This window comes from Zeugodacus cucurbitae, chromosome 3 (assembly GCF_028554725.1).
Source record: "Zeugodacus cucurbitae isolate PBARC_wt_2022May chromosome 3, idZeuCucr1.2, whole genome shotgun sequence".
Lineage (NCBI taxonomy): Eukaryota > Metazoa > Arthropoda > Insecta > Diptera > Tephritidae > Zeugodacus > Zeugodacus cucurbitae.
In genome coordinates, this window is record NC_071668.1 from 16,141,771 (window position 1) to 16,155,883 (window position 14,113).

The 14,113-nt window shown below is 30.7% G+C and overlaps 1 protein-coding gene and 1 long non-coding RNA gene across 2 annotated transcripts; one reads left to right on the forward strand and one right to left on the reverse strand.

Moving 5' to 3' along the window:
* The first annotated feature begins 54 nt into the window (after positions 1-54).
* Positions 55-1,101, forward strand: LOC128920145 (uncharacterized). Its single transcript, XR_008470266.1, has 2 exons — positions 55-336; positions 410-1,101. It is a non-coding gene; the product is annotated as an uncharacterized LOC128920145 (long non-coding RNA).
* Positions 928-13,209, reverse strand: LOC105216939 (uncharacterized). Its single transcript, XM_011191701.3, has 4 exons — positions 12,992-13,209; positions 12,587-12,908; positions 12,127-12,313; positions 928-1,269 (listed from the first exon to the last, which is right to left on the reverse strand). Exons 1-4 carry the CDS (start codon positions 13,054-13,056, stop codon positions 1,019-1,021), a joined length of 825 nt encoding a protein of 274 aa, XP_011190003.1. The 5' UTR covers positions 13,057-13,209; the 3' UTR covers positions 928-1,018.
* Between the last annotated feature and the right edge of the window lie 904 nt (positions 13,210-14,113).

A 14,113-nucleotide genomic window follows, 5' to 3' on the forward strand; every position in this document is an offset into this window, starting at 1 on the left:
AATAATGTTTATTTTAATCATTTCCTTTCAACTAGAACTTATTATTTTGTTATTGTAATTGCATTAAAAATTTCTTCTCAATGAAATCCTAGGAACAGTTGATTTGAATGTGTCAAGTTGACTTTTATTTTCGAGGGAATCGTTTTTGAAAGCGGAAAAATACGCAAGGATAACTGATTAATTTATTTCCCGGGAGGATTAAAGCTGGTATCAATATCTCACGACATAATCTAGAGATTCTATTTGCAAACCAAATATAACTCTGTAATTAACACTCACTCCGGCATTTTCAAGCAAGGCATGGCTTTACCCAACAGATGCAAAGGAGAAACTACGGTAAGCTAACTATAACTTTTGTTCCAACAACAGACAATAATAGGTTGATGTTGTTGTTCTAATGATTATACAGACCCTGGTTGAAGCGAAAAGCCTAAATCTAGTTGTCATCGAGGTCATTTAACGGGAGGCACAGGAAACGAGCTGGGCTGGGCGGGTTTCGACAGTGTCGGACCATAGAAAGGGGTATTATATAAGTCGGGTTAAAGATCCAGCTTGGTAAAAGGAACGGACAATACTTTCAACACGAACAAAAACCACTAAGCCACTCTTATTATGACAACAGTATAATTCCACTCAAGAGAAGACTACGATATTCTCTTGAGCACAAAAATCAAACGTCATTTCTAGTTTATATTATTTTTTCTTCGAAATTTTTATTAACACACACCTTTTGACCTAAAAAAATAAAACATTTAATTCTTTTTAAACAGTTTGTAAATACAATTAATGCATAATTATATAATTTATAATTAAATCAAAAATTAGTGGGTCCAGTAAAAGCATACAATATATAATTTTGTTTTACATTGTTGTTGTTGTTTGCTTGCTTGTTTGCTACATACAAGTATAAAAATGTATTTTTTATTGTTGTTAAATAAAAACTCTACACAAGTAGCGCCTTCTTCTGTTTACTATTTATTTTGTTTTTGGAATTTAAATTATTGCAAATTTTAAGTTTTTACTTCTTCTTGACTTCATAGACCGATTGGATGGCTTTCAGTAGCCAGCCAACTTCCTCGACGGTCTTGATTTGATAATTGGCATAAGTCTTCAGTGTTGGCAGCTCAGAGACGCGGAAAGTTTTGCCCAAGCCATGGAGTACCTTGATGGCATCCTCATCGGTGGTGTCATCACCACAGTAAATGATCTTCAGTTTCTTGGCCCAATCGGCTTCGAAGTGTTTCTCCAAAATCATTTTGGCGCCCTCACCTGTGGAGAAAATTAGAATAGGAGTAGAGCATTAGCTTTAAAGGTGTTTGAAATTAAATATTTTATTTCCCCAAAGACAGGATAACCATTGATCACAACTGACGGCAAACATTTACAAATCGATGTTCTTGAGCTAAACTTCATATTTCCTGAGTATTTGATTTTTAAGTTGATAAAACAGTTAGACGTCTATATTAACTATGTTCAGACTCAGCAACAACAAAGTTTTTTATTTTTATTATTATTTATGCCAATTTATGTGCTCTTTATAACAGTTCATTGTACGATTTGCTACTATTCAAGGCTGGACGAATGTAAGAAAGCTTACATAAATTAAAAAAAAAGTTAAAAGCTTCAAAAGTACATATATCAATATCTGAGAAATCTATATACTCTTTTTTTAAATATTAAATTAAAAATTAATTTTTAATATAACTTATTATTTAAATAAAATCTATTTATTCTTATTTATTTATTTTTTTTTTTAATTTTTTATTTATTTTTTGTTCTTTGTTTTATTACTTTAATTTATTTTTTTTTTTTATTAAAAATTTATTTCTTACCGAATTTATAAATATTTTTTAAAAATTTTTTGTTGATGTTTATGAAAATATTTTTTATTTTGAAATTCTCAATTTTTTTTTAATATTTTTTAAGACGTGTGCAAGAGATAAATGACCTGATGGCTGCAAAAATGCGCATAAATTCTTCTTAATGTTGAAAAAATTAATAAATTCTAATTAAAATTGCTGTACAAATGTGCAATTTATTTTTGGAACATAAATTTTTCTAAAAAAAAACAACAACAACAAAGAAAATGGCACTGCAGTAATTTAATTTAATTTGGCGAAATTTCGCTAATTTTAGCAATAAAAAATATTTATGCAAAAAATGATATGTATTTAGGATGCATAATTTGCTGCAACAATATGTGTGTTAACGTCAAATTTTTTTATTTAAAAAAAAAAATTTTTTTATGTTAAAAAAAAATATTTTTTATTCTTAAAATTTTAAATATATTTTTTTTTATTTTTTGTCCATTGTGTCAGCGTGAAATTGTCATAATTTTACATTCTATTTTGTTTTTAATTTCTGTGTTCATCAGCGTCTTTTTTTCGCATCTACAACTTGTTGTTTGATTAACACGAATGTCATAAAAATACTATTACCCAAATAACACCCACTCAGTAGCAATTAATTAAGCGCATACATACTGGTGTATGTATTTATGTATCTATGTACACAAAATTTTTGATTTCAAACACATCACAGTAGGAGAATTCGCCATGCGAAAACAGAATGTATAATGGTATAATGGCATATGTATGTACTATATGTATCTCAACAATTGAAATTAAATACGAGCGTGTGATGAGATTATTTTTAGCTAATTTTTCCAGTGCAAACATTTCCACATATCATATCCATTAAATACACACAACTGATACCATAAAGTACCACTAATTGGATCTCTATAAAAAATTAAAAAATTTGAGTCGATTTTTTTTTAAATTGGATAGCTTATTGTTTGAAAAAAATCATAACTCCATAACTTGTATGATAAAAGTACTAAGTCTAGTTAAATGTTCTTTGGTTTTGGTTCCCCAAACAGCCTATATTTCTCGCGTCAGAAAACTAGAACTTTAATATCGATAGAGATCCACATTTGGATCATAAATATTTTCATATGCATTCTCATAACAGTACAGACAGATGTCTTTCAGATATAAATGGTCGAAATATGCCTTTCAGGTTTCTATGCTTCCTCAAGTTTCAGGATTTCCTAATGAATAATAATTTGACAGTTACTATATATTTGCTGTCTCCGTATACTGGGTACGTAATATGTTGTAAAGATCTATGTTCAGAATCGGGTCAATGGTCATTCAACTGTCAAAACTACAACAAGAACATATTCTCTCTCTTTCTCTCAAACAAACTATTTTGTATTTACTAATCATCATCGTAATAGCGAAAAAACTACAATTTTAATCAATTTGGAGAGTTCTATGCGACTTGCTAGTAATAGTTTTCAAGATTAATCTGATGTTCAAATCGATCTTAAGGGGTTATAGTATTAAAGTATACGTTCGTGCGAATGTTAGCTCAAATTTTTATAAAGATTTAAGAAGTAGAAGCGGGGTTATAGCGTTTTGCATCTTTCTCCGCTACACTATAAAAAAAGTGTTCTTAAAGCTTTAAACGCGATTATCTCAAAATCATGTTTTTCAGAAAAGATCGTTGCGGTGACTAGGATTGCCGAACGAATTTTAAAGACTTCATTGTTCATAATTTCATTGATGTGTACTAGGGCTCTTAAAATTATTCGATTAACCTGGAAACCGATTATTCGAATATCCGGTTTGTAACCGTTCGTACGAATATTAACCGGTTAGCACTATTCGGTTAGTCGCAATGTTCCGACTATTCGAATAGTCGTTCTACTGCGGTTATTCGAATAGTTATACTGCCACTATTCGAATAAATGAAAAATTTTTTGCAATCCAAAAGCCTTTGATTTTCCGTATTCCAGCCACTTTATCAGTATCAGAGAGGACGTTCTCCATTGCAGGAAACATTGTGACACCACGTAGAAGCTGCTTGCTAGCAACAAATGTTAACCTTTTAACATTCTCATATCAAAATAGACGTTTTATGAGAAATAGTCGACGACGAACGGTTAACCGAATAGTCGATGACTGGCGACTATCGGAATAGTGCAAACCGAATATTATTATTCGAATAATGCCCTATTCGGTTAATTCGGTTAGTCATATTTTCGTTTAAATTTTCATATGTTATGAATTTTTCAATTCATTTTATCAGATGAAATAAGTAGCCTTTGCTATGTCCCCATTTTCCCGCCCCTCAACATATGTATATAAACCCTTAAGTAGCAAAAGGGAGGCCTAGATACCCAACTTTCAATTTGTATGATCAACTTTTTGTCAGATAAGAATCTTGTAAACTTCTCAAAAAATCCTTTTTTGTTGTTATTTTTCAAACTCTCAGAAATATTCAAATACATATAACCCAAATTAACATATAATTATGCTTTTATATAGGAATTTATCAAACGCCATTTGTTTCATAGTTGTATTCAAGATGGAAATATAAATTTTCATTTTATTTTACTTTACAAGTGATAAAATCACAAACCAAATGGAACTAGCCAAACGCAAATTATAATTATTTATTTTTATCGTTGCTTTTTTCCACTTAAAAAAATTTTCTAAATCAACATTTGTTGAGGAAATCGCTAGAGAAACAACTCGAATTCAGCGAAATATGTAGTGTTATACATGAAAAATTGTTGCTGAAACCATAAATCTCGGCATTTTTAACACAAACAAAGTAAAAGCAAAGAGAAACTGAAAGAACAACGAGAAAAAATATCAAAAGAAACATATAAAAAATAATTATAATAGTCATCGACTGAAATATAGCACAAAAGTAGCGAAATATTAGTGAAAAGAAAATTAAAAAAAAAAAACTTTTTGAAAAAATTTAAAATAAAAAAAATATACCAATTTATTTGCACCTAAGTAAATAGTAATAAAAGATGAGGTGTGCGAGGACCAATGCAACCAACAGTCTGTGCCATATGTGTGGCACTCCCGCGCTGCTAAGAACGCGGCACACACTTACAGAATGGAAAGGAAAAAATTTTATTTTTAGAGAAAAAACTTAAAAACTCTGCAGAGAACATGAAAAATAAAAAAAAGAAATAATAACAACTAATTTGTAGGAGTGACGCTGCAAAGTGTGCACACACAGTGTATTTTGTACAGCAAATTAGACTATGCGACAGTGGCTTTGTAGCATTAGAAATTGAAAAAAAACAAACAAAAAATTATTTTTATCGAATATGCGCAGCTGCTAGAGTAAAAAAGCCGGCATTATGTCTGCTTTTGGACCGCAGTGCATCACATATAAATAGCACTCGGAAAGGGAAAGGCGCAACAAAATCTATTGAATTATGCACCGGCCGCCTTTTGACAGCGTCAAGTCAAAGCACAGACATCTAAATGACAGGCAGAAATTGCAGCTGAGGCCACGACGTTGCATTAATGTTGGCGTGAGTGCATTTCTGTCAAGCAATTTCTGGTTCTTTTCAATCACATTAGTTAAATTAATGTGTAAGAAACATAAAATCGAAAACAATAAATAAAACTCAGCAGCAGGTCCGATGTTGCTTTTGTTGACGCAGAACCGAAGCGGCTAGACCACAACAACAGCTGGGCAACAGTTAGCTTCCGTCAGCATTGGCAAGCTTTCGCAATGTGTCACTGTTATATAATATAGCTCTTGGATTAATAAATGACAATATTTACCTATAAATATTTGGAATCTCTTTGATTCGCCAAACATAAAAGAGTGCCGAATCGAACAAACAACTGGTATTAATAGTATATATCCGACTATAAAATACAAGGAGAAAATCAAGAGATTTCACTACTCTATTGAGATTTCCTTCAACTCTCTTGTCTTTTTTGTAGCTTTTAAATGAAAAAGTGAAGAAGTGACGAATCGAACATATAACTGGTATAAATATTACATATCCCACAATAAAATACCGAGAAAATAACAGGAACAGAAAATTTTATTTCTTGAATAAGATATTCGTCATCTCTCTTGTCTGACGAGTTAATTTTGTTGTTGCTTTTAAATTTAAACTTAAACACATCAAAGCTCAAATCTCTCAAATGAATGAAAAAGCGACAAATCGAACACGACTTATGAAGATATGTATCTAATTCGTGTGTGTATGTAATATGTGTATTCGCAATTCTAATCGCATAAAAATAATTTAATCAAATAAATTCGCAAATTACACTCAAAATATTTCACAACTACTCAAATTAATGTTTCTGTTTGTGCGTAAATACTTAAGAAAGGAATGCCAATTTGTAGTAGGTAGTGATTACTTCATTGTTTATATGATTTAATGAGAGAATTAATTGAATAATTCGTAAACAAACACGTGAGTGGCGCAAGCGCTTAATTAGAAGACACACCTTCGAAGAAAGATTCGAAGAAAGCTGGTATGGGGAATTCCGTAAGACTTGACTTAGTTCAGAAAAAAATATAAATATTAAATTAAAATAAAATAAAATTGGATATGGACAACTGGATATTATATCTTGCGGTAACGAATCGCTCCCAAGTGATATGAGGGATCTAAATTTTTTATTAAAACGTTTTTTTTAATCAGAAAGAAGTTAGTGTAGTGAACTTCAAAAGGGTTTAAAGACTTGAAGATGATGTGCAAAAAAATTGGAAAATATAAAATGGAAAAACTATATATAGGGTTTCCTTTCCGAGAGGTTCGAACTTTTCGAAAGTATCGAAAAGTGCATATGGGGATTTATAAAGTTTAAAGATCCCTGATCATTGACTTCAAACAATTTTGTATTATTATAAAAAAATTAAAAAAATAGTATATAAAATGAAAAATATAAAGGGTGACCTCTTAGAGACATTGACCTGACTTAGAGTGATAGCTATCAAATCGCTTTATGTAGCAAGCTAGTAGTACTTTTGCCTGTATTTCTGTACAGTATACTTGACGTCAATATCAAACGACTTCAGCAAACAAGCTTTATTCACCAATTAGTATTTATTACCAAAAAATAAGAATAATTACTACTCCTCAGTTCTTTCTGCCACCAAAAATCACCCAACTGAGCATCATCAACTAAATATCAACTCAATTAAAATTTCGCTTTCTTTGAAGCCAATCTCTCAAAATTCGCAAATAAAATATTATTGAATGTTGACATTTCCATAATTTGTTTGCTTTTGAAGTGTGACACATACTCGTATTTGTGGTTTAATGTGTTTGCTTGTTCAGCAAATTCGCTAAAAATTGTCAATCGCTCATAGCACACGATGCCAAGCCATCTGCCGGCCTGCCGCCCATTTGTGCCATTTGTCGATCAATCTTCACAATCTGCTGGGTGATGATGCTATACCATCAGTATTTAGCAATCAGGGTGACTGAATATGCAAAATTGCCAAACAAACAGCAAAATAAATAATTTAATGCAAATTACAAATTGAAATGTTTATTGGCTTAATGCCGTGCTTTGATAAATTTGAGTAGCCGGCCGAAAATTGTGCAATAATATTGCATAAACCACCATTGCGATTTATGTGTGGAATTGTAAATGTTGTTGTTGTATATTTTACAAAAGCAAAATTGCATTAAACCTACAATAACTATTTGTTTATTTATTTTGTTCGTAATAATTATTTTGCTAATTGATTAATTGCGAATTTTAGTTAATATTTCTTTAAAGAGAATATTTTCATACAATCAACCAAATTTGCTGTAAACTCGACAGCAAGAAATCTTCAGCATATGTTGCATATAAGAATCTCTAAAGCATATATGTTCATACATAAGTATCCCACATAAAACTTTGAATCCACCCGCATATTTATGTAGTCACACTGCAGCGTGACACATACACATTCAAACACCTCTTCTGCATAAGTACCGTATTAAATTTTACTTTAACGTCAACGCCATTGCGTTGCGTTTTGCATAATTCAAATACAAATTCAAATTCAGACGGCACCAAAGTTTTCTATGGAAGTAGGCTAAGAACACTCGGCAGCCGCGCTGCACAATAGAGAGAGAGAGAGCGCAAACGAATTGGTATTTTTAAAAATTATGGAAAATACTTTGTCCACATGCAGTGGTGGCAATAACTATAAGCGACACATGGAGATATAAATATTTTTTTTTTTTTATCGACAAAGTAATAAAATTGAATAATTTCTTACTGTTTTTTTTGTTGTCACACATGCACCGGATTTTATGGCGCCTCAAGCAAAGTGTTGCAATGAAAAAATATTATTTTTGTATACACAAAATGGTGGATAATTACAGAGAATCATAATCAGGTATTTTTTTAGACGACAAAAGAATTTATTTATTTTCCTACACTTCTTTATGGATAAATAATGCAAACAGAGACCCAAGCATAACTTGGAAAACTTTGTTTTCGAAATTGAAAAATAACGGCATTTTTCAAAAACGTATAGTTGAAAATAGTTTTTAGCCCTAAGCTCAGATGTTAATAATTAAAAATAACTTCAATAACGTCCTCAAAAATCATTATAATGAGAAAGCTAACTTCTTCTAGAATTTTATTATTCTTCCAGCTTATTTTTTTTTCAAAAAATATGGATGGGGCTATTTTTGAGTTAATGGGTCCATGCTTTTTTGGAAAATTTTGCAGATTTTGAATTTTTTTTAGGATTAGCAATGCATATACATTCTGTAGGAATAATTTGAGATTATGGAACATTTTTTGAGGTCAGAAGATTATAGATTTGCCACAACCAATATAGGCTGAGTCAAAATTCAGATTGCATACGATTTTTATAGCAGATATATTAAAAATTTTATCAACATCTTCACCAATCTCTAGTAAATCAACTAAACTGTGTGAATAATGGAAAAGCTATAAGAGTAGTAGTGAATAATCACATTATTTTTCATAGGTTACAAATTGGTCAAACAGCAGACTATCCATCTGGTATCTTTATAACTATAATTTTTAAAATAATAAATCGATATTGTCTATATGAAAAAGATGTATTCTAATTTACAAAAATAAACAAATTGACTATGGAAAAAAACAATAATATGAGCCACGATATTGGTTTGAAAAATTTCGATAAGAAGTAATACAAATCGGAGATTCGTGTGACTTTACTTGATTTGAGTATGCCATTTTATTCAGTTTCATGTCATTGTTTTCATATCTAAACAATATATAACAACATTACAGATTCTGAATTACTTAAAAAACCACTTATAACATTTTCATTATTTTTCGAAACTAACGAAAAACTATTTTCAAAAAACAAAAAATATGCCACGTGCATATATAATTCTTTCTATTTTTATGCCTTTATTTTTCGGCATCCCTAACAATTAATCATCTGCTAATGCTTTGTCGGCCTACAAAACTAGCATAGACAAAAGACTATAAATCTTTAAGCGAAATTGCGGCAACTATTGACAGCTGATAGTTTTTGGGGGTTTTAAATTTTGAAATTTATTTTTAAATTTTTTTGTTTAGCATAACCGAGCTCATAAATTAATTTGTTTTTATTTTTTAATAAATTTTCAGTTAATTAGCCACAAAAATTTCCGTAAAAATTTATAAAAGGTGAACGGCGGTTAACAGTTATATATAATTTAATGTGTGGTTAAGTATTAACTGTTAGTTAAAGGAATATTTACTACTTTATCGGATTTTTGTGGAAAAGTGTAATTTAAAAAAATTCTATTTATATTCCATATCAATATTATAATATCTATAACCCAGAAATATATTCATGTGTCTTGGCATTGATGTAGAAATTTTTGGAAATGGAATTTTAGCTAACCGATGGTTAAAACAATAACGAAAAATGTATCGACGTTGGCGCCTCAAGGAATTAATAAATTATGTTTTATTTTTTTTTTAATATTTATTTAATGCATATTATCTTCGAAAATATACGAATTAAAAAAAGGTATTTTCGAATATTTTTTTTTGAAATAAAATTTCTTGGACTTTTTTCGAAATATTTTATTTTCGAAATATTTGAATTCAATTTTTTTTTCAAAATATTTATTTGTTCGAAACATTTTTTTAATTCAGATTTTTCAATTTTTCCCTGCAATTTTTAATATTTATTGAACGCAAATTTATGACAGGTATGTATATATTATATACATAAAAACACATTTTTATTTAAAAAATTTCTGAAATATAGCGATCTACCACCAATATTATATTGTAGACATGAATTTTATTTATGTACTCTGCATAACCGTATATATAAGTATATGGTTTTCTTTTATAAGAATCTTAAAAATATCAACGCACCCGTCAATTCCAACATTTTGCCCGGGAAATCGACTTCTGAGTCATATAACCATATCTAAATTGTATATAAATACACACAAACAAACATACTCACGAATGTATCAATGACAGCGGCGTCGTTGTAGGCGACCACTGGCTAGACCGAACGGAAAAAATATGCCGAATTGTTTCCAACGGACACACACACACACTCATTTTGAATATATTTTCACACACACACACACACACACACCGCAGGAGTGTATATTTGAAAAATTATAAAAGTATATTTTATATGCATATAATGTAATTGTGTGTGTGCGCGCGTTTTAAAGGAAAATTTAGATTTCATGATGAATAATTAAATGTTTGAAACAGGTTGAGAATTTGAATTTATATTTTAGATACTTGAAGATTGCTGGCATGCGGCTTTAGCGCTTATTTATTTAGCACTTTATGTGTATATACCGTTATACGTATTTTACAAACGTCATGACTGTGTTGTTGTTGTTATATTTGTTGACAAGTGGCAGCATTGTATTATTATTTTTGTTGTATATTTTTTTTTGTTTATTTGGCACTTGATTTTTCTTTCTTTTTTTTTTTTTTTGTTTTCCTACGCCCACACTGTACATTTTTCTTTAGTAAAAATTTATGTGGCGCAGCAAATAATTTGTTTTTGTTTTTATTTTCCTCTCGATATTTTCATAGTAATTTATTAATTTCTCTACTTTGTATGCTATGTTTTCCGAATTTTATATATTTTAATTGAATTTAGTATTTTATTTATGTATTTCGTGTAAACTTTTACTTTTCTCTGCTTATGCTAAATTAAATAAATCATATTGAAATAAATTTTTTTAATTGCTTGAAGCAGGTGCGCTTCAGCACCAATCGTGAGCATTGAAAAATTTTTGAAAATCTGATTGATTTGTTGGACGGCCAATGAGGTCAACAAGCGCCGCGCAAAAATACAATACAAAAGCAAATATAATAGAAAGTAGATATAATAGAAAATAGCAAAAATAATAAACAAAACATGAAACATACCGTTTCTTTGTAGCCGTTCTATGCTACCCACATAACCGATTGCTTATTTATGTGCCGTGACAAATTATGGCAACTGTTTTAGAATTGAACTAAATTCTTTTAAATTTTTGAATATTTTTGAAATTTTTTTTCTATTTTGTTCTATCCTGAGGCATTAGCACTAAATTCATAAGTATTTAAATATCGAAAATAGCCGCTTAGTAATGATTTTTAATTAACAAATGTGAAACAATTAGTCTCCTGATTCTAAGCGAAATTGTGTGTACGGTGTATATAATTGCTTTTGAAGCATCTAATTTTAATGTTAACGGAATTGGATGATTCATTTCCTGATATAATATTTGAGGCATTCGAAAAAGACATTTCAGAAGTCTTAGGCTGGTTGAAAACCAGAAAATATAAAATTTTTTAACACTAACCGTCAGTTAAGTTTTTACACTAACCATTGGTTAAGTATTAATTGCCGGTTAGTGGTCTTTAAAAGACCTTTACTTAGATTAATTAAACAATAATAATAAAATCTATTTGAATTTAAAGGAATATTTAAATAATACAATAAGAAATGTAGCATGAAAAAAGTTGAGAAGTTTTGAAAATCATACACTTAATTAAGTGTCAGTTAAATTTAAAATGACAGTTATAACCAATAGCTAACCACCAATATTATTTAACCAGTAATTTAATACATTTAAGCCACCATTTTCTATTAAAAGGTGAAAGCTTTAAAACTATTCAAGGTTTCTAACCCCTCATTAAACATTAACCACCGGTTAACAATTTCTTCTTTACTAAACAAAAACTCTTAAACAGCGAATATATACAGTAAACACTACTTTCACCTATTATTTTCCTGAACAAAAACAAGTTTTGCCGTCAGTAACCCTCTACTAGTGTACCCCGCCTCAAATAATATTGTATATGTTACTCATCTTACCTTTGTCCCAGTTGACGCGTGGTTTGCCCTCCAAAGCGTATGGGGTTTCGATCAGCTGGAAGCCATGTCCTTGAATCAGACCCTTGGCAGTTTCGATCAACTTGGCCTTCAATTTGTCATTGACACCCTTGTAGTGATAGGTGACGGAGATTTTCTTGTCCTCAACCCAGGCACCGTGTAAAACGACCTATAGAAATAAAGTTTGATAAATGCGATAATGATTCTGATAAGAGATTCTTTATAAAGAAAACTATTAATGAATAAATTTAAGATAAGTTAACACTTAAACTGTAATATTCCCATTTTTTTTTACTTTCTGAGTTCTTATTAGTTTTTATTTTCAACATCTTTTTTAGTTTTAGTATTTCTTCTTTTCTTAATTTACAAACTATATACTATGACCACTTTCTCCCCTCTCTTTGTTAAAATACCTTCCCCTTAAAAACACGTCATAATTTACCTTTTCTTTAAGTTCGTTGACAAGTTCTTGATGTTTCTTCAAGAGTTCTTCTGGCATTTCAATCTTGAATTTCTTGCCCGATGGGTACTCTACTTCCAAACCATGATTACCAGCATAGGTAACATTGGGGAATTTCAAGTGATTCTTAATTTCAGCTAAATCACGGCCGGAGAAGACAACCATGAAAACTTTGTCGTTAGCAGCCAATTTTTTGATATTGATCTCAGTATCTTTTGGCATGGCGGAGAGCTCTTCGCTAAGGGGAGCCAATGTGCCATCGTAATCGAGCAACAAAGCTACTTGATCCTCTTTTGTGAAGAAACTACACACATTTTTTTGGAGAAATAAAAAAAATTATATAAATATTTTGTAAAGACACGCGATTATTTATACTAAACAGCTTACCCATCCAATGCTTTCACGTAATCTTCCTCTTTCTTGAGAAGTGGAGCCTTCTTTTGTTCAGCCATTTCTGTATTTTATTTTCAAAATATATATTTTTAACTACAACTACACTTTCACTTTCACAGTAAAGCGCTAAAGAACGGGAAATTGTATTCAAGTTAAGCGGAAATTTTAGTTGGACACCCACCGGCCGTTTTAATACTACTGACACAAAATGAACTGATCAAAAATCTCTGCTGGCCAGAAAATCGGAAAAAAGGCGGCAGACGAACGCGAAACAAACGAAGTCAAAGGCGAAGCCGATTCAAAACGAACAGTTCGATGAAATCTTTAGAGGCTATGGGTGTATATGTTGACTTGTTATGAAGGAATATGTTGGAAGAGAGCATGCTTTTGGCCTAACAGTTGGCCAAAATACATACGTCGTATGATTGCTGCCGAGCCTAAGTATTACTCGGTGCATAAAACTTGAGAGCGTTAGGTGATCCCATGAGAGTGAAGCTCATCTACTACTCTCTCAGAAATATTATGGATACTAATTTTAAAAATGAAATATAGTACATGTGTGCTTTGCTTTGACTAAGAAAGTGTCTGAAAACAGATTTTCCACCTTCACACTCGACGTGCATGGAGCAAACAATTATTTATGCGACATTTTGTAGACGGTATGATATTATTTGAGACATATGAGTACCAGCAGAAAAGAGATATTTTGATTCTTTGGTTTCCAAGATTTTACTGAGAATTTTGATGATCGTAACAAGAAGTTCGAAGTGTAGAGAGTTCAATTACTTCAAATAAGTTCTCTTCATCGTTGAAAGTAAAGTTTTGAAAAAATAATATACCACCCTTGTGGACTAACATTTAACTTTCTCAATGGCCTTCACTCGATCTGACCAAACATCTTCTATATTTTTGTGCATTCTATTGCTATAATTAACAAGAAGATGATCTCTAGCAACAATCCTCAGAACCTGGATATCAGCTGGAGGCTTTCAACATTATGAGAACTGCCTGCCAAATCAAAATATTCCGCCATTTTAAAGGTTTGATTGATTTGAATGGCCTACTTATGTGAAATATAGTCTCAAACTAAGCTAAATCCCTCAAATCATCCATAAA

Coding starts and splice junctions, on each gene's coding strand:
- LOC105216939 (XM_011191701.3), bottom strand. CDS start 13,056: ATGGCTGAACAAAAGAAGGCTCCACTTCTCAAGAAAGAGGAAGATTAC. Junction 12,909..12,991: donor TACGTGAAAGCATTGGATGG/GTAAGCTGTTTA, acceptor AAATGTGTGTAG/TTTCTTCACAAAAGAGGATC. Junction 1,270..12,126: donor ACGCGTCAACTGGGACAAAG/GTAAGATGAGTA, acceptor TTTTCTCCACAG/GTGAGGGCGCCAAAATGATT.